Consider the following 20,463-nt stretch of genomic DNA (forward strand, 5'->3'; position numbering starts at 1 on the left):
CAAATTGATATATCTACTCTACCTCTTTTAACTGTTTTGTCATGTGCTCTTAATCGGAATAACCCATAAAATTATATCGTATATATGTCCCTCTTTCCGTTTTTCCGACGAGCACACACAAAAAATTGGCTTTGAAAATTGTGGTTTAATTTTCTTGATATATAACTGTTTTGCAGTGGGGTTTTTAAATTTTATTTTATAAACTTAATTGTATAAAACGTAATGACGAAAATCCATGGGGATTTCGCACCGTTATTCGACCCGTTCAAATGAATCTAAGCCATATGTTTACATATATACAGGGTGAAATTTGATAAATTTGTTTTTTCCGATAGAAGAGCTGGCCAGAGGAGAATGCAATTTTAATTCTACTTTCTTGTGGGTTTTTTTTTTTAGAAAACTTTTTATTTCTATTAAAAGTTAATTTAAATCACAATTTTCCCATTAAATGGATGGAATAAGTGGTAAACCCCATCTTCACAACGTCAAGGTTTTGTGATCCGTAATCACAAAACCTTGACGTTGTGAAGATGGGTAAACCCCTGGTGGAGCGTATTTATATAAAATTGTTATCTGTATCAAAATAATAGAGTCTGACTCAAAATTTTTAGCTTAATCACAGGGGCATCGTATCCGCTCTACACTGTATGACATATATATAAATAATTATTTATATATATGTCATACAGTGTAGAGCGGATGCCTCGCAGCTTCATTAATTTTCTCCAAAATCGTTTCGGAGCGATTCTGCAATTTTTTTGCTACATTACGGGTACATGAGATGCATTGTAACTGTGATGAAGGACTGTCCCGAGGCACAGTTTGATTATTCTAACTAAGTAGAGTGTAGTGAAATTGATAGCATTAGTGTAGGCTTAAATTAAGCTTGGCTATGTAAATGTCAACGATACGGTTTGTGGATGTATCTATTCCGATATCATATGCAATGTCAACACGTGTACGCACAGGTCAAAGTCTAGTTTAATTTAAAAATTGACTCTTGTGTTCTAATAAAGCACATGGATTTCTCTGATAATCAGTAGCCAATCATGATACAACAGGTTAAATCGCATGTACATTGATTTACGCGCCGTTAGGGATACCAAAGAGAGCAACCGAGCGGGAATGTAAACAACGAAAACGAAACCACCGAATGTAACTCTCTCACATCTTCAGACACTTCCTATGCGAGGATTGTTTCTATCAATGTTTGCGGTCTAGCTTCTAAGCTCCGAAATCCTGAGTTTGTTGATGTTATTAGCAAATATGATATAATCTGCCTCACAGAGACAAAAACAGATAAAGCTGACAATATTGATATCCCAAATTTCAGTGTATTCAGCAAACATAGATCAAATCTGTCATTTCGAAAGTCTGGTGGTATTGTAGTCTATATTAGAGATTCTTTATCCAAATTCTGTAGCATAATTAATAACGCAAGTGACAATATATTATGGATTAGAATAGAAGGTAAAACATTTAGTATTAAGAAACATATTTTGATGGGAACTGTTTATATACCGCCATCAAACTCCAGATTTTCATCAGTTGAAATTTTTGACGATATTGAGAATGAGATTTTTAACTTGTCCAAAGAAAATGATTGTATATGTTTATTAGGTGACTTTAATAGTAGAGTATCCACATTGAAAGATTTTATTGATGTTGATGATTCTCTATCACATTTTTGTAACAGTGTTGACAATAACAGTAATTTTGATTGGGCTGTTGATCAAATAGACCTAGAAGCAATTGAAAAATATGGTTTTTCCATAGAAAGGAAATCTAAAGATAACACTGTTAACTGCTATGGAAAAAAACTTATTGATATCTGTAAACATTGTAACATTATAATACTTAATGGTAGATCCATGGGTGACCAAAATGGTGAGTTTACATGTAAACAATCAAGTGTCGTAGATTATTGTATTTCAAACACTGAGTTTTTAAGAAATGTACACAATGTGAGAATATTACCTTTTTCCTCATTTTTATCTGATGTTCATAACCCTATAGAGATAGTATTGGCACTTGAAAGACAGCACAGCACTGAATCCATATATCAACAAAAGCCAACACAAGAAATTGCTAAACAATGGAATCCCGAAAAAGTTGAAGTATATCATAACTATATAGAAGATAAAGTAGATATTGTAAAATCATTAGAAAATGAACTAAGTAACACTATGCTTGAAAACATATCACTAGAATTTATTGATAATATTGTTGAAAAGATTAGTGATGTACTGGTCGAAAGTGCCAAAAATGTATTCGGTAGAAAGCCAGTTCTTACAAATACAAGTGAAACATTCAATGTCAAATATAAGAAACCATGGTTTACTCGGGACTGTAAGAATGCTCGACAGAATTATAGAAAAGCGAAAAGGTTGTACAAAAAATTTGGTGGAGATATTTTTAAAAGTGACTTGTATGAAAAAGAAAAATTGTATAAAAAAAGGTTGAAAAATGCAAATGTAACGCATAGAGTAGAAATGAAAAAAAAACTTTTTAGTTTAAGAACAAATAATCCTAGAGAATATTGGAAAATTTTGAATACAAACACAGATAAGAAAAGATGTAATGCAAATTTATATGATCTTTTTACTTTTTATCAGGATTGTTGTAACAAGAACTATAATGAACAAGAAGATTCAAATAACAATGTATTTTCTCTTGATGAACTTAATATGTTATCTGATATTAATCTTAATAATGACATTAACCAACCAATAACTTGTGAAGAAATATTTAAGGGTATCAATATGTTGAAAAATAACAAAGCTTGTGGTGATGATAGAATTTTTAATGAATATATCAAAAGTACCCAAGATTGTATGTTGAATTTATATACTGTATTGTTTAACAAAATATTTGATTCTGGTGTTATACCCACACAGTGGGTTAGTGGTAACATTATACCTGTTTATAAGAATAAAGGGGATAGTACAGAACCCCAAAATTATAGACCAATTACACTCTTGAGCTGTCTTGGAAAATTATTCACTGCTATCATTAATGAAAGGTTAAACAAATATGCTGACAATGTTCAACTCATTTTAGAGAACCAAGCAGGTTTTCGTAGAGGTCATAGTACAATAGATCATATTTTTTCATTGTATTCTCTTATCGAACTCTTCAAATTGCATAAGATGAAATTATATTGTGCGTTTATAGATTCTGAGAAAGCATTTGACTCTGTTTGGCACATTGGTTTATGGAACAAGGTATTATCAAACAATATTGATGGAAAATGTTTTAGAATTATTACTAATATGTACAAAGGTATTAAGTCAAAAGTTCTGGTTAATGGATTAAGTTCAGAATTTTTTGAATGTACAGTTGGAGTACGACAAGGGGAAAATTTATCGCCTTTTTTATTTTCACTATATTTAAATGATCTTGAGGAGTATCTTTATACAAACAATGTCAGAGGTTTGTCACGCTTGTCTGATAACATTAAGAAAGATCTTAATATTTATTTAAACCTTTTTGTCTTATTGTATGCAGATGATACCATCTTATTGTCAGAAAATCCAGAAGATTTTCAACACTTACTCAATGTTTTTTCTAGATATTGTAAAGAGTGGCGTCTTAAGGTTAACAGTAAAAAAACTAAAGTTGTAATGTTTGGTAGAGGTAAACAAACCAACTGTTTTACTTTTGAAGGTTCCCAATTAGAAATTGTTAACAACTTTAAATACCTGGGTGTTACTTTTTGTAAAAGCAACTCTTTTAATCTTAATGTTAAAGAACTGTTTGATAAAGCTACTAAAGCAATGTATGGTGTTATTGGGAAGTGCAGAACACATAATCTAACAATTGATTGTAAAGTAGACATGTTCGATAAAATTATCAAACCAATATTATTATATGGATGCGAAGTTTGGGGTTTTCATAACACTAATCTCCTTGAAAAATTACATTTAAAATTTTGTAAACATATATTGAACTTGAGAACCTCAACTCCAAACTTTATGGTATATGGGGAACTTGGAAGATACCCCTTAACAATTAATGTTAAAGTTAGAATGATTTCCTTCTGGGGTAAATTAGTCAATTTCCAGAACTCAAAATTGTCAGCAAAACTTTTTAATGTATTGAAGAATTTTAATAACCCATGGTGCGAAGCCATTAAGAAAACTTTAAATCAATGTGGATTGACATATATATGGTATCAAAACACAATAAACATACCCTGGTTAAAATCTAAAGTATACAATATTTTATTAGACCAATTTAAGCAATCATGGTATAGTGAGGTACATAATTCTCCAAAAGGTTTAAATTATAGGATTTTTAAAAACTCACTGGATTTTGAAAAGTATTTATTGATTTTGCCAACACAATTATGTAAGAAATATTGTAACTTTAGAACTGGTAATGCTAAATTACCTATTGAGATAGGTAGATGGTTTAATATTCCTAGAGAAAACAGAATTTGTAAACTATGTACCTGCAATGAAATTGGGGATGAATTTCACTACCTTTTCAAATGTACTGATGTATATATATCCAATTCAAGGGTTAGATGTTTACCAAAATATTTCATAACAAATCCAAATGTTGTAAAATTTGAAAAACTGTTTAATATCACAAACATAAACCAACTTACCAATATTTGTAAACTATTAGATACTATATTTGAGAGAGTTAACTCTCTTGGTTAAATTATATCTGTTATCCCTTCATCATGCATGTACCATTGATTTTCATTTATTATATATATTGTAGTTTGTACATACTGTACATATGTTTTTTCTCTACACTGTAAATTCAGTTATGAGAATAAAGTTCATTGTCATTGTCATTGTCATTGTCATTAATACCTCCAAATATAACCAATGTAATTAGATACACATATCTATTGTGACAGGCCGCGATTCCTTTAATAAGGAACTACTTAAATTATTTAGTGACCGAAATGTCCGTACGATTCAAGTTCTAAAGTAAACACAAATAATCCTTTTGAGGCATTACACATAGATCCAGGCGTTCTTGATGAATCAAACGATAGCGATGAAAGAATTTTGACTTCCGTTATATAGCATAATGAAATGCTCTTGTAGAAAATTCTGTATTCCTGAAGAGAGACAAGTATTAAGAAGGTGAGACTGATTATTTGTAAAATATACGTACAGTGGTGTTTATTGTATATACTGTCAATAATTTAGATTTGGATATGCATTTCACGCTGTCAGACTTTTTAATGCATATTTGTTGGATATCGGTAATCAATATGACGAATATTTATTTCAAATAATTTTTTGTCATTGAATATTCATTTGTTTATTTTGAATATGACATCGATGTTTTTTTATCACTCCATCTTTTGTATACTAGTGTATATATAATTAATTAATTATATAACTTTGGATGCGAGGTAAATACTCAACTTTACGGTATACAATATACATGTAACTTGAATTATTTCTGATTTTTGCTTAGAGAAACTACACGTTCTGTACTAACAATATACAGAAAATAGGGACATGTCTGCAAGGATCTTATTTTACTGCCATCTATTTGTCGTCTCGAACGGAATCAAAGATACTCAGTCGCAACAGGTAAATGACGTCATTGACACCCCCGCGTTTTTGACCGGAGATGTCATCATTGGAGGTCTTTTCCACATCTTTAACACCAAACAGCCCGATCGATGTGACCTGGATTTGGACATGTACTCTTTGATGGAGATGGAAGCAGTTAAATGGTCTCTGATGCGACTGAATGAGGTTAACTTCATCCCTGGGGTTCGATTAGGTAACACCGGGGCTTACGATTCTTTTGAAACTAAACTTAAAAATTCTTGCGTTTTCATTATAGGAATACATGTACAGAATACATTTTACATGTATATAAGATAGTCCACGTTTTCATTTGTGTATCTGATAAGAATTTATATTGGTTTAAGGCAGTAGACTTCAATATCAAATTTTAAAAGCATGGACTTGTAACCAATTTGTTGGAATGCATGGCGTCATAGTACATTATTATTAAAGCTTGTTGTTATTCTAAGGCCTTTAAATATATGCATTCTGTCAGTGATATATTAAAACCTAGTTACCACTCACCTTATATATAGACTATATAACTGGTTTAATGCACTAGGTCCGTTTCCTCTCACGGCATTCTTTGCTCAACATACTTTTTTTGTAATGCAGGACTTCTGGCTTACCCGACATGCGGAATACCTAGCATTGCTGCTCTGCAAAGCAACAAGTTTCTCCAGCTTTTACGAGAACATAGAGCGTCAAATAAAACCAACAAACCGGTCTATATTAAAGGTACACATGCTTCCTCCATCAAAAAAGTATATACCTACATGTATATATTGATAAAAATATAGATTAAATTGTAAATCGATAATGCTTTGCCAATTCTTCTGATCGGTAAAAGATTGTCGTTTGGTTTCTTCAGCTGTACTAGGTCCAACCTTTAGCTCCGAGTCTGCAGTTGTATCCCGGATACTGAGCAGTGTCCCTGACGACTACAAGCTCCTACAAGTCTCCTACTCCTCCACGGCCGCGTTCCTGACCAATGAAACGAATGCCGAAACATTCCTCAACTTCTTCCGGACGATACCATCCGACAAAATCCAAACGCAGGTCCATGTCCTTTCTTGTTCATCATACACGAGACTTATGATTTTAAGTTTGCTATAAACGGAATGTGTGCAAAATTATCATATTTAACGTATCTTTATAGGACTGCGTCATAAATTATCATTCATGTAATTCGTAAAGAATGTTCGTTTGACAATGAATCTCTACATAGAGAAAATGGTTGATTTAAGTCGTAAAGCCTATAATTATGATACTTTGTGATAATTTTTTTTGTGATTTTCAGACTATGTTGGATTTGCTGGTTGACCTGGGTTGGACGTATATTGGATTAATTCACTCGGGTGACGCGTACGGTAATGACGCAGCCCGTGAACTGAGTGACGCCCTGGCAGAGAGACGCATTTGTATCGCAGCTGTTTATCAATGTGACAGTGACATTTCAAGGGCCCGTTTCCATGAAATTCTGTACAATATAACTGCACTGAGAATCAAGGGCATCGTTTTTATCGGAGCTGTTTCAATGGTTCGCTCTTTCATTGATAGCATTGAACGTATTTCATTTTCTCAATACTCTGTTCCCTCTATCATTTTTTCGGAGAGCCTAGGCTTGCAGTCTGAGATTTTCTTTAATTCCGAATCGAAGGAAATCTACCCGGCGGCAAAAGGATCATTTGCCATGTCGCCCCCTCACAAAGAAATGTCCGAATTTTCGGAGTACTGGAATACAATGTTTGCTAATATGAGCAAGAACCAAGATGATACGCAAATAAACCCTTGGTTGCAACAATTCATGAAATTACAATTGGGATACAACAAATTGAATGTTGACAATCTGTTAACGAAATACCCATCGTCGACGTTTGTTAAATATGCCATAATGGCGACTTACAGTGTTGCCAAAACAATCAAGGACGTACATCAGAAGGTTTGCCGTGGGATCAGTGGATTATGCTCAGAAATGAAGGAAAATAGATTATCTGAGTATATAGAGCAAGCCAGACGAACTACTGTGGATTTTGAGAAAGATTTTCCACAGAAAGCTAAGCTTAGAAATCTTACCGAAAGGGTTTCTTTCACTAAAGAAGGTGATATTCAATTTCAAAACTCCGGGTTGATGTACGAAGTTTACAACTACCAGAGCCCATCAAACGACACAAACTTTGAGTTTGTTAATGTAGGTACTAATTTATGTAAAATGACTTGATATTACTCCCATTAGGGTAAAACGCGTTCATTAAAATGTTTGATTCAAGCTCGAAATACTAGAACATAGGGCATAATTATATATGTCTGAATTGATTAAAAAAACATGAATTTGCAACTGATTTCCTTCCAATATTTAGGTAGGTTCTCTGAAAAAGCCAGAAACACCGGCAGAAGGCGGGAAACCAAAATTTACTTTACTGAAACCAAGGGTAAAATTCTACGACAACATGGGTAGGATCACCAATACAGTCAAATCAATTTGTCAACCGAACACGACTTGCACGATATGTCTTCAAAACCACGAGTCCGAGACATATCTGTATGACCCCGGTGACGTCATTGTGGTCGTCACGTTCCCCATTCACAATCGAGGAAGTGAGCCCTTACACTGTGGTCCAGTTAGGCGAAGGATTGGTCTCGATGTCGCACTAGGGGCAAAGTTTGCAATCGACAAGATAAACGAAAACAGTGATATTTTTCCAAACAAAAAAGTTGGTCTTCTGCTCCTGGACACCTGTGATGATCCATTGATAACTTCCGATATTATTCTAGAGCTCCAGCTACACGGGCAGATTAACAATCGCATACCTAATATTTCCGACAAGATTTTAGGGTATGCTGGTGGATTTTCTAGTAGTCCAACTTTACAGGTGGCGGACATCACAACAGAATTGAAAACTGTTCAGGTTTGTGTTTACGATTTGATTGAAAGAAAAAAATAATTACAAAGCTCATTTTCTTCATTTTTGTATCTTATAGAAATAAGTTTTCCCGAATAATCACAGTACAATGGAAAAAGTGAAAATACTAAAGTTTAATTAAAATATTTTTTTCCTTTTCTTTTCTTTTTTCTTTTTTTTTTGGGGGGGGGGGGGATTCACATACGTATAAAAATTAAACGCGTCATTCTTTAAATTTGACACAGGTTAGCTGTTGTGCTACGTCTGACTTGCTCAGCGACCGTTTGAACTACCCGTATTATCTAGGCTTGGCGACTCCATTGAACTACACAACTCGAGTCATGCTCCAAATGGTGAACAAACTGGGCTCCAACAACATCCAAGTACTGTTTAGTGATGGGAAGTATGGCGAATCTGCGGTGAAACTGATTTTGAGCTTGGCTCCTAGTTTCAATATCTGTGTTGCGCAGACTGTTCGAGTTTATGGGAGTGATGTTAGTAATGATATAAGCAGTGTAGTGGCAAGTCTACACAGATTCCCTGGCGCCCGGCAAGTACTCGTTTACATTGCTTCACCACTGATGCCAAAAGTCGCAAGAGCGATCAACAGTATAAATGAACATCGTCGATTTCTATTCATCGGGGAAAATTGTTTTTACCACAGAGACTATATGTTGAAATATCCGAATCTGCACGGATCCCTTATCGTCGCAGAACAACCTATTCCCCAAAGTGACGAGTATAAAACATATCTTAGAAAGTTCGATCCGGCGTCTGTAGAATTGCCTACAAGTCTGCTTTATTTCATGCAAGAAAACTTGAACTGTTACTACGAATTTAGCTTTAGAAAAGAATTCCCCCAAAAATGTAACCGTGAATTACTACGTAAATTTCCTGAACATTTAGACAAGTGGACACCATATTTGATAAAGTCAATAACAGCGTTGATTAAGGGTGCTTACCAAGCCTTAAAGAGTATGTGCAAAGATGAAACTATTTGTTCGGAGTATAGGAATTCTCCTGAACACGTGGTAGAATTCGTGAGAAATGTGACTTTGGACATCGATGGCGATGACCGGGATGATCAGTTGTTTGACTCGAACGGAAATGGCGTCCTTGGGCTCAAAATATACATCATAGAAGAAAAAGACTTTGTTGAGGCATGTTGCTTGAAAAATATAATAAATGATAAAGGAGGATCACATGATACCATCAGACAAAGTCCTTATTGTAAAAATCGCAATGCATTTAGCGATTTTCCTCTCAAAACTTTTTTCAAATTGTTTACTTGTTCTAGCAAAAGGATATTTACGTTACTCTTAAAAATAAAATAATTATAAAACAATGCAACTGTAGCGCCGTTCGAATCACTGAAGTTGTTCAACTTTTCAGATTGGACATTGGCATCATGGCGATGCTGAGCCATATTTCGAAAGAAAAAGAATCCAAGTATATCCTTCTAACTCTTCTTGTGGCGATGTATCAGTGACGTCATCGACGCACAGGTATAATCATTCATATCGGTTCGTTACGCTAACATCCTGCAACGTTTTGGTTTTCTTTACTTAATATATATTTTCTCAGTGTAAAGATTCTACATGTTCGAGCATACACTATGTGGACAGCAATTTCACGATCAAAATAGTATGACCCTAACGCATTATATAACCCATGACATAACATAATTAATTGTGTATGATGTCGAATTTTTTTTATTATTATTCAAAGTGCCCTAAATTCTGGTGTTTGATATAAACCATAGATGTTTACCTGGTTCATTCCATTTTTCTAATTTTAAGTGAGACTGAGGCGGACACATCAGGAATAGTTAAACTCGTCAAAACAGTTCTCTTGTCCGTCTTTGCTGGAGCAATCGTTATCCTTTTGTTGGCGTTCCTCTGCATATGGCGGAGTAAGTTACTAGTACATCAATACAAGCAACAATATTAAAGTAGCCATAGCGTAGTATCTGATATTGTGATTTAATAAATGGTTGGCATTCAATCATTGAATGTTACTTTTTTTTTTATTTAGGACAAACATACATAATGTCTTCTATGTCTTCGGATACATCGACGAAATCAGAATACAACTCCATTGACGATTTCAGCATCATCAACATGAAGCGAATTAATTCGGAAATTTCACTAAGACTTGGCGATTTCTTTCGTAGCGACTCGCCTTGCGGAACACCCAAGTCCACACGGTCTACTGGAGATATCAGGGAGAACAGCAACCAAGTGAGGAATGAAAGAGTAAAGAATTCGCCGTCAGTCCCCCCGCGGAGGAATATGCCGGGCCTGCCCACGCACTTGTCAACTCACATACCTCGACACCCCAGGCTAAGAAGCGAACCTGTGATAAAACTGTCCTTTTCACCGAATACTGCACGACGTCTAAACTCGGAACCATTTCCCAAAATGCATAGAGGACGCGCCGATTCCATAGGAATGCCATACATCCTAGCGCCAAAATCCAGACGTTTACAATCAGAGCCTAACTTACCTTCGCCAAATTTCAACAGACTGTTGTTCAATAATGCAATCAGAAGGGAGAGTGTACAGGACAACGGTTACATCTTCCCAATACACGAACCTCGGGACCAGCAACAGACAGAAACTATGGAAATAGCTGATAGCGTACAAGAGACAGAAGTAGGTATATTCACACAACAGACAGATATAGCTGATAGAGCACGCCAGATAGAAGAAGATGATGCCACACAACAGGGGGGAGAAGCCTGTGGAGGGCCAGTCCATTTTGTGTTGGGGAATCCCAGAGACAAATTGCATGGTTACTCCTGCTAGAACTATCACCGTTAGAAAAATATACCATAGTACATGTACTTACATGTATCAGTAAAATATTAATAAGAACATTTGTGTTAGTTAAGAACGTACACGGGTGGTAAAATTCAAGAAAAAGTTTAGGGAATGTAGTATCCGAGAACTAGAGACCAACCAGAAAGACTTACAGGGTATTGTACATGTACTACTATTTCTTTCGACATGGTTTGAACTTCCGTTTCTGTGCCTGCATTCTTTCTTTATTAGAAAACTATGAGTATAGCAATAAATGCAGAAAAAATTTACATCTCCTGATTCTCCTTCGCCGCATTTGAATTTTTTCTGCAATGCCCGCAACAGATATTTATACCCGTAGGAATCACCCCAAAAAACATTTTATCATTGAAATGAATCACTCTTAACCTTTGAAAAGAGCATAGGACTTCACAGATTTGAAGACGTGACCATGCAAGTTAAAACCCTGTGATTGCTATTTATTGTACTGTGTAGATGTGACCTATGCAGTTAATCAGTACTGTTTTTCTTGATTAATAGGGATAGCCTACTGGTACTTAGTTACTAGTATCAGTCATTTATATATAGTGTAAAATAATATGTTTGTAAAACTAATTTAAAATTAAAGTTTCAATAAAGCAATCGAGAAATTCTAGATGCCTTTTTTTTTTGTAAAGGATGAAATGATCTCAGTGAACATTAATACATGTACAACATAAACATGATACAAAATTGTACATAGCATTGAACACTTGATTTTTATGTAAATTTATGTGAAAAAATCAAATAATTTTGATGCATTTATAAAATTTTGGAACATGGCGTTACTGATAATATTTTGTGTGAAAATCCACAGAATTACATGTTGATGGTTCATGTAATGCCCTATACATTGATTCACATTGACAATACTCAAATAAACAAAGTAAAAAATAAATAGATGTAAATGGTCAACTCTTGCTGTCATGATAGTCACAAATGAGCCATCACACTGAGCAACTTTATCTATGACCAATATGGTTGCATAGACTATCATGGTCTTACATGTACAAGAAATATTTCATTTGCTGTAATATTTGAAACAATTTTTTATTCATTATTAAACAATCTTAAACAGTTTCCCAAAACAAACAAACAAACAGGTATAATAAAATACAGATATGTGAAAAACAGCCCCTGTCATAAAACCAGTATGTCAATAAATTTCTAAAAATCACACCAGCTGCATACGACAGTTGTTCCTTCTTGTAGCATAATCTATAACAGTACCTGAGTATTCATAAGTTTTAACAAGTTTTCATTTAAAAGGGTATTTAGAGTGCCACCATGGAAACACTTTTAGATTAACAACACGGTCTAAGAAAATCACAGTATCACCAACAACGTCCCTGTTTTGATTGGTCGACTCTTTCATTGATGTGTCAAAATGAAGGCGGAGACAGTAGAAACGACTTTCCTGGCTGACCTTCAAATAAACATTGCACAATACTAATCCCATCACTGATAAAAAGCTCTGATAATTTTGACAAGTCACTTGTAATACATAGCAGTCGATTTCATCGTGTCCATACACATCACAGTAACCGTCATACAGATTCACTCGACCCGGTAGAGCCATCAGCGTTGTCAGTTTGTTAATATGAGAAAGTCGCTCTTTCTTCAACTTAAAGCTAAAGTTCCAGACATTTTTAAAGGGTTCAGTCCATGTAAACAGACACCTGTTTCCTTTTAAATGGTAGGGCTCATTTTCAAATGGCAAATTGGTTGTTGTTCTTGAAATAAATAGAGGGTAAGACCAGAAGAGAGCCCGGACCACTCTGTATCTAAGTCCTTGGGCTCGCTCCAGGCATTCTATCTGCAGCTCAACAGGCAGGTGCGTATTATTAGCACAAAACCTTTAAAAATATATGTTTATCATTTATTAAATAACTTTCCATATTATATATTCAAAAGATTACAAGTTAATCAAACTAACTTATTAAAGGCCAATGCTATAGATCTATAGAATAGTTTTTTGTTTTTTTAAATACATGTAGGTCCAGTCACATTGACAATTTATCAATCCTATCTCCCTGAATAAACAGGTAGATAAGTAAACAATACTTTTCCTATTACCATCTGATATCTACATTTATATATACAGAATACCAAATTAGCGGGTAAACAAACAATGGAAGATAACTTAATTGCTCAAATTTTGTAAGAAAGGAAAAAAAACAATAAAATATTTCTACCAAATTTTGAATTCCAACCTTTTTTAAGCAGATGAAATTAAAGTGATTGGCTCAACTATATTCCCCATAAATTAATCACTTTCTGATAGAATATACAAATAAATTATTTTAATTCTGAATACCTTGTATAAAGGTTTTTCCAAAACTGCCTCGTCCTGGTCACTAGATACGAATCTTTACACAAGGTTGCGAAGTTCCTCACAGCCTCAGGGTCAATGTAGGCAGCCAGAGTGAACCAGATGTCAACAGGGTAAACATGTCTCCCTACGTTCTCCTCTTTTTCTTTGCATTTCTTTCGGGGTCTTAAAGCTTTTGTTTCAGTTTCTATAGAAAAATAAATAACAAGTATGTACAGCATGTTTCACTAAGAGACTTTTATCCATACAACATTATAATTATCAGCTATACACACTACATTAGGCCCACTCTACATTCATCAATTTTTTATCATATTTGCAAAATACATTTTCTCATTCAACCAAAATGATAATTTAACCATAAAATTTCCAAAGCATTATTCTTTTGTACAAACATCATGCTTAAATCATATTAAAATCTTACTGGTTGTATCATCTTCATCCGAGTTCCCCTCACCCACATCATCTAACACATCAAAATCCTCCAAATCTTTCTCAAACCAGCTGAGATCACTATTGTCTGTGTTCATGTCTTTTCTTTGATCTGATAAAAGAGAGCATGGTAGGGAATTTTTTGAAAATTCTTCTTTAAATCTGCATGTATTTCAACATCTGTTGTCTTGTCACAAATGATACATGATAAAAAATATAACTTGATATTTGAAACAATATATCACAAGTATGCCATGATTTAAAAAATAACATTTGAATCTTACATTTAATGTTTGTAGCTATTGATGAAATGGCTTTCTTCACTCTAACAGAGCCAGAGGTTTGTGTCTTAGATGAGTCTGCATAATCACACAAAGTCACATCTGAAATAATTAAACAACAAACTCTATTTTTGTTTTATGCTAAAAGGTGATGGCTTTAAAAATGTATTGCTTAATTTATAATTCTAGATTTCCTTAGTTAATATCGTTATTTCATAAAACATCATCTGATGATAAAATCATCAAGGCCTTGATCGAGATCAGTACAGTGTTGTTATTGAATGTTTGCAGTCATGTAGCACTATAACATTTAGTTACATCTACAGACTTAGCAATATTATAAAAAGTTCAAACCATTCTGTATCCCTGGATCCTTTGATATAACACATTGGTTATTCCTTACTTTGTTTTTTCTGTGTTTATTTCGAAATTTTTTTCTCATGTTGTGAAACAAATATAAACAGGAAGTGGAAGGGTTATCTGACTTGAATCGAAAAAGATAATATAATATAAATCGGACAAATTTGGAAATCTTACTAACTTTGGTTTCGTCGATTTTCATCAATCTATACACTTGTGATATTCTTAGATTTAGTTTTGTCATTTTATATTAATGTTTATTTAGGTTTGATTGAAAATTGTGAGATTAATTGTAAAAACGTCGAAATGTGACGTTTTCTGTGTGACGTCATTTGTTAATTTTATGACGTAAACTAGACATATAGATGTAGTAAATATGGCACATCAAACAATCTTTGAAGATCCTAGCGAAGAATTTGTGGACTGTACTGATGAATTTCTCGATAAAGTCATCGAAGAATGCTTAGCAGTTCCATCTGATGATCATTTTTCCGACGCAGGTGAGAATATTAGTTCTACGGACGTCAAAGGAAACGATAATGTTAATCTTAATCAAAATGACCAAGCAGACAGCCAGTCGTCATTTGTTGGTCCTGCTCTTATTCCGAGAGAAAAGTCGGGACATTACATTCCCCTTTGCTCACACATAGATGACGACAGCTTTGATTTCGATGAAAATATTTCAGTTATTCGGCGATCGCAAAGTGACGACTTTCTTTCAACAAGCAGATCAGCCAGTAAAGATGACCATCGTGAATTGCAAAGGCCAACCCTTAGCGAGAAAAACATCAACGAATTAATTCGTCCTCCTAATAAATCTTTAAACGACACTATGCAGTCAACCTTTTCAAACCCTTCAAGTGGAATGACCAATGGTACGGGCAGTTCTGCTAGAAGTAGTTCATGCAATATAGACTTCTTGGCAGAGTTTGAGCGAAGGGTCGATCTTTTGGAATACACTGATTATGCTTTGGAAGAAGTATTTGTCATGTTAAGAAGTTGCGTGGAAAAACTTTGTGTGAATAACGGTATCGTTTTCGAAAATCAAACAGAAAGCCTTAAAACGTGTGAAACAGATGGCTCTGCATGTGAAGAAAGCACGACGGAAATCACTGAACACGACAAGGAAGCGGAAGTTTCAGCAAACACGGAAGCAAGCGTTTCTGCAGACAAGGAAGCCGACGTTTCTGATACAGAAGGAACCGAGAAAAATCATGGGGGAGATAAAGATAAACTTATGGAAAATGAAACCAAATTAGCAGAAGAAAGTGATACCCAAGACAATAGGGGATATCTTCAAGATCTTTTGGGGTTGCTAGTGGAACTAGAAAAACGGTTCGAACATTTCACAGCTGAAATTGGAGGTAAAGTGCAAATAAAAGTTCCATGAAATATATGAAATACAACATGTCGTACTTGAATTTTAAATGTTATTGTGTTATTTTTATTGATAGACCTTGTTCAGCTTGGAGCTTTGTCTGCCAAACATGCTGCGAGGATTGAACAATACGCCAGGTGTGTTCAAAATACGTATTTGAGTATGAAGGCCGACAATGAGAAAATGCAGGTAGGATCAAGCGAAAATGTACAAAAGTGTTCAATATGCCGTACAAACCAAATAGTAAATAATAAACAGTCACTATACGCTACATGGTAGATTTACTGTGTGAATATTTATAATTGTTCGTTTTAAAATAAAGGTGGTTCCTATTGATCTCTAAGAAATAAAATATACTGAATCCATATTTCAGGACTACCTACAAATCAAGGAGACCGATTGGGTGCAGACACAAGCTCAACTACATAATGAAATAGTACGTCAAACAGAAGAAATCCAGGCGCTGATGACTGAACTGTCTAAGAGTAACATGAAAAACCGGATCCGTAACAACAGTATGTTCTGAAATGTGTTATTAAATTCATATTGGACGCATAAACTAATTTTAAGAATTATTATGGAATTTAATGCATATCAAATTATGGAAAAGGTTTCATTGTTGAATAAGCCATTATTTCATCTAAATCTTAGTTTATCAGATCTAAACACTTCACCTCCATATAAGTATGCTGTAAGAGTATATGACGCAGTTTAGCCAATTATTGTTGAGGAAAATAATACATGTATGTAGAAATCGGTGCACATAACAGAAACACCACACGCCTGGTAACTGAAAAAGTTTTTGCTTTGGTGATGAGTATCATTATGATCGTCAGTGAAAGAATAAAATGCTTTGCCTCAATTGACAGCTGCTGCTTGATCATCTAATTTTATAGTTTCAGTTACGGACATGTTGGTTGGGACCATGGTTCTATATATCCTCCGTGTAAATTGATAGCCGTTCACTGCAAAATGCAAGAACTATGTTTGTTCAATTTTGGCGAATTCCAGGAATTCATCTACTTATTCGTTTCAGTGCAAGATCGACATCTCAATCTGGTCAGGAAAGACTCGCACTCCACAGAGGATATCGTCACCCTCATGCTTCATCAGAGATGTTCCATTGAAAAAGCAATGGCGCTCGATTTCAGTCGCCAGTCCAAAGTAAAAATATCTGTCTCTCTTTCGCTTTCTCTCTCTCTCTCTTACTTAATTTGAAGGATTTATAGATATCTATATACATTTCAGATCAACGAATTGAAATTGCTGGTCCTTCAACAACAGAGCTACATTCAAAAGCTGGAACTACAGAATAAAGAGATGGACATGGTTTTACAGGGTCTGCTGTTTCCGGCGGATGAGGTTAGATGTATTCTTGTGAATAATCAGATGAAAATAAGATTTATTTGGCATTTGGGCATTATCACACATCACAATTGTACAGAGTATTATGAATAATTCTCCTAGAGGGATAAGTAGTATACTGTGTGGATTAACAGATTGCAATTTTTTTTTTATTTTGGAATAAAAAAAAAATAAAGACGCCATTTTGAGACTGTTAACTATGAGAGAGCTTGCGACAGATTAATGTAAACTGTGTAAAGTGTGAGATTTATATCATTTAAGCATTCGTTTAAGTTACAGTATATTTAAGGGATGTCATAACCAAGCTATAATGAATGAAGTAGCAGTACTAGTAGTATTCATAAAAGATTACAATAATGCAACAAACGTGCGTGTTACATGTTTATATATTAAAAAATATATGTATCAAACAAAATCAATTCAAATATCTGAATATTGATTTATTATTAAGTTCAAAATGAACATTTTTAGCCTAAAGAGCCGCCAAAGGAGTACGAGAACATATGTCCGTTGAGTGATCCCATCAGTATGGTGTCTGACGTCCTGTGTTGTGACCAAGCCCTCTACGTCATCGATAAATCCACCGACTGCTCTCTGGTGTCCGAGCAAATATTCCAGATAGGTATTTGCAAAAAAATCTTAATCAGTGAACGTAAATATATAACCCCAGAAAGTATAAGATTTTAGAAATTAAGCAAAGACTATTGATGGGTTTTTTTTTTCCTGGAAAGATACACTAATTCTTTGAATGTTCCTCCAAAATGTTTGTATGACTCTTTTGGTTTAAAGTACTATCTTAGGAAACGTATATTAGAAATTATTGTTCACTATCTGACAAAATATAGATTATCTGCACATAGACTAGACTAGACTAGCAATTTAATAAGGTCGTTATAACCAAACTGTACGTTCACGTCGCATTTGTTGATTTTGTGCTCTTAATAGGATTGGAGACGAATTTCACTTCATCCTAGAATGTCCAAAATACAGTCAATTACGGTGTATTGATAACAAAAAGTATTACTTCTCAAATTTAAGCCTTCTTGTTTCAAGCTTGGTCAGTTGCTTACAGTTTGAGAAATAAGAAGCAATTAAATAAACTATGTATTTTTCTCAAGAAAGCCACAGAGTAAAGAAATAATGTTTTAATTAATATGTATATCTTCGACCTAATGTGATTACAAATGTATTATGTATTATTGTATGCATGTTATCTGGGTTATAACATTATATACATTTGTGGTAATAAATTATCATGGCAGATGTGTCTGTGTAGTGGCAAATTTGTTTACACAAATTATGCATTTTGTAATACGTGGATTTATACAATATTTATAAATGTGGTTTTGAGTGAAAAAAATATAAAAACTATAATATAATATACTATACCATAAAAGTATTTATATTCTTACATACTAAATAAAGTCTTGTTATTCTAAATGTGTGTCTTCATCCACATAATCTAATTGTTTAGTCTATCTTATACTAACTCCGTAACTACTGCATTTTTTGGTTTAGGAGAATCGTCTAGGCCAGTGTCCCACTCAGAGGGGGTGTTCGACCCTCAGCGTCTGTCCTACGTACGGAGGGAAATGCGTGAACACGAGGTTCCCGACACACAATCTCCCATCGCTCGAGATCTCGGCAGCGGCGAGAGTGGAGTAGTTGACAGCATAGCGCAGGAGCAAGAGTGTGCAGTGGAAGATAGTAAGAGGAAAGTCCAAGAGCCCGACGAGCCGTCTTCGTTTGAGGAAATAAAGAATAGTGTGAAAATTCAGGAGGCCAAGATTACTCCCCTTCAAATTTAGAGATTCTGTGATCAGTAACTAGTTTACATTTCTGATAACTATATCTGTGATAATCAGTACAGTTTCTATTTCATTTCCATATTTTATTATTAAATTTGTTGTATTTATTGTTTATTTATTGAACTTTTTATGTCAGTTTTGTTGACAATAAATTGTTATACATCTAAAACATTTAAAACTGTGTTTGTTTGCTTTTTTTATATTTAATTGTGGGATCTCTGCGAGGAGCTTGTATGAGTGCGAATGGGAAACCCACGAGGTATTGATATTGTGGGTTTTTTTTATTGTAGGGTAATTTTTACTTTTTAAATTAGTTTTATATAAAGCCTTTTTTAAGTAAAGTTTGACGAATTTTTTTTCACCGCATTTTGATTTGTTATACTTATTATACTTAATGATTGTTATGGTCAAAATGATAAAAATTAGGAACAATGTAATACAAACACTTGCTTGAAGCGTTAGAAATTTTAACCAGTATGTTCAAATTACTATAGTATACGCATATATATATTCAGATATATTATATGTTATATATTATTAACAGATGAACTTGTTTGAGTTATCTATAGGGGTATATACTGTTAATCCTGGGTAATTGTATTTGAGTTTTTGTTAATTACACGTACTTATATTCAACACCATATTGAAAGTGGAGTATCAATTTGGGATCAACCAAACCTACATTTACTACCAAGCAATTTGACTCTTTGAATTCAGTTCAAAGAAGCTCCTTCTGGAAAAGATTTGCCAGACACCCTCGAGAAAGCCAAATTTTCCAGCATGGCATGGTCTCATGACCACAAAGGTTTATTTTATATTATTATACTTTCATGTTAAATACTAAACTCTGATTGGTTGAGACGCAGTTGATAATCCGTTCTATTACCCTCAGCGTTAGCAACACACTTAGCAACGGGTAACATAACGAATTATTACATGCGCGTAAATGATGCGCGTACGGTTCGCAGTAGAATTCAAGTCATTCCTATAGAAAAGCATTTAATTTTTTTTTAAAATTGACATTCATTATAATAAAATAAATAGTGCCTGTTTGGGAGGATAACAGTTGAAATTGACACCCCTCGAAAACCATTGTCAACCTCGCTTCGCGTCGGTTGACAATGGTTTTCTTGGGGTGTCAATTTCAACTGTTACCCTCCCAAACAGGCACTAATGTGAGTACAATTATGGTTACATCAAGATGTTTCAAATTCTACT

General features: G+C 34.2%; 3 protein-coding genes across 5 annotated transcripts; 2 read left to right on the plus strand and 1 right to left on the minus strand.

Moving 5' to 3' along the window:
* The first annotated feature begins 4,941 nt into the window (after window positions 1-4,941).
* On the plus strand, window positions 4,942-12,061 carry LOC109617575 (uncharacterized). The gene is made up of 10 exons (XM_020063899.3): window positions 4,942-5,105; window positions 5,446-5,760; window positions 6,162-6,284; window positions 6,418-6,605; window positions 6,847-7,737; window positions 7,907-8,455; window positions 8,695-9,609; window positions 9,842-9,954; window positions 10,249-10,361; window positions 10,484-12,061. The coding sequence occupies exons 2-10, from the start codon at window positions 5,490-5,492 to the stop codon at window positions 11,254-11,256; spliced, it is 3,936 nt and encodes a 1,311-aa protein (XP_019919458.3). The 5' UTR covers window positions 4,942-5,105; window positions 5,446-5,489; the 3' UTR covers window positions 11,257-12,061.
* A 262-nt stretch (window positions 12,062-12,323) lies between these two features.
* On the minus strand, window positions 12,324-14,838 carry LOC105319817 (putative transmembrane protein 183BP). Of its 2 annotated transcripts, XM_011417513.4 has the most exons (5): window positions 14,689-14,838; window positions 14,338-14,436; window positions 14,046-14,165; window positions 13,607-13,808; window positions 12,324-13,145 (listed from the first exon to the last, which is right to left on the minus strand). In XM_011417513.4, the coding sequence occupies exons 1-5, from the start codon at window positions 14,774-14,776 to the stop codon at window positions 12,548-12,550; spliced, it is 1,107 nt and encodes a 368-aa protein (XP_011415815.2). In that variant the 5' UTR covers window positions 14,777-14,838; the 3' UTR covers window positions 12,324-12,547. The 2 variants fall into 2 exon arrangements, with proteins under 2 accessions (XP_011415815.2, XP_065942072.1); XM_066086000.1 differs by lacking the exon at window positions 14,338-14,436 and having other exon boundaries at window positions 14,689-14,800.
* Window positions 14,839-15,040: 202 nt separating this feature from the next.
* On the plus strand, window positions 15,041-19,416 carry LOC105319815 (uncharacterized). 2 transcript variants are annotated; one of them, XM_011417511.4, is made up of 8 exons: window positions 15,041-15,194; window positions 15,381-16,058; window positions 16,149-16,261; window positions 16,446-16,587; window positions 17,109-17,236; window positions 17,321-17,434; window positions 17,909-18,059; window positions 18,956-19,416. In XM_011417511.4, the coding sequence occupies exons 1-8, from the start codon at window positions 15,071-15,073 to the stop codon at window positions 19,243-19,245; spliced, it is 1,740 nt and encodes a 579-aa protein (XP_011415813.2). In that variant the 5' UTR covers window positions 15,041-15,070; the 3' UTR covers window positions 19,246-19,416. The 2 variants fall into 2 exon arrangements, with proteins under 2 accessions (XP_011415813.2, XP_011415812.2); XM_011417510.4 differs by having other exon boundaries at window positions 15,042-16,058.
* The last annotated feature ends 1,047 nt before the right edge of the window (window positions 19,417-20,463 follow it).

This window comes from Magallana gigas, chromosome 5, assembly GCF_963853765.1.
Source record: "Magallana gigas chromosome 5, xbMagGiga1.1, whole genome shotgun sequence".
NCBI classification, from domain to species: domain Eukaryota; kingdom Metazoa; phylum Mollusca; class Bivalvia; order Ostreida; family Ostreidae; genus Magallana; species Magallana gigas.

Bases quoted from the DNA above. Each gene is read 5' to 3' on its own strand.
- LOC109617575 (XM_020063899.3), top strand. From the start codon at position 5,490: ATGTCTGCAAGGATCTTATTTTACTGCCATCTATTTGTCGTCTCGAAC. The intron at 7,738-7,906 runs GTAGGTACTAAT...TCCAATATTTAG, and splicing joins CAAACTTTGAGTTTGTTAAT to GTAGGTTCTCTGAAAAAGCC. The intron at 9,610-9,841 runs GCATGTTGCTTG...TCAACTTTTCAG, and splicing joins AAGAAAAAGACTTTGTTGAG to ATTGGACATTGGCATCATGG.
- LOC105319817 (XM_011417513.4), bottom strand. From the start codon at position 14,776: ATGAGAAAAAAATTTCGAAATAAACACAGAAAAAACAAAGTAAGGAAT. The intron at 14,437-14,688 runs GTTTGAACTTTT...TAATTATTTCAG, and splicing joins GGATCCAGGGATACAGAATG to ATGTGACTTTGTGTGATTAT. The intron at 13,146-13,606 runs GTATTCAGAATT...ATATTTTTAAAG, and splicing joins TGGAAAAACCTTTATACAAG to GTTTTGTGCTAATAATACGC.
- LOC105319815 (XM_011417510.4), top strand. From the start codon at position 15,071: ATGGCACATCAAACAATCTTTGAAGATCCTAGCGAAGAATTTGTGGAC. The intron at 16,588-17,108 runs GTATGTTCTGAA...TATTCGTTTCAG, and splicing joins AAACCGGATCCGTAACAACA to TGCAAGATCGACATCTCAAT. The intron at 17,435-17,908 runs GTTAGATGTATT...GAACATTTTTAG, and splicing joins TGCTGTTTCCGGCGGATGAG to CCTAAAGAGCCGCCAAAGGA.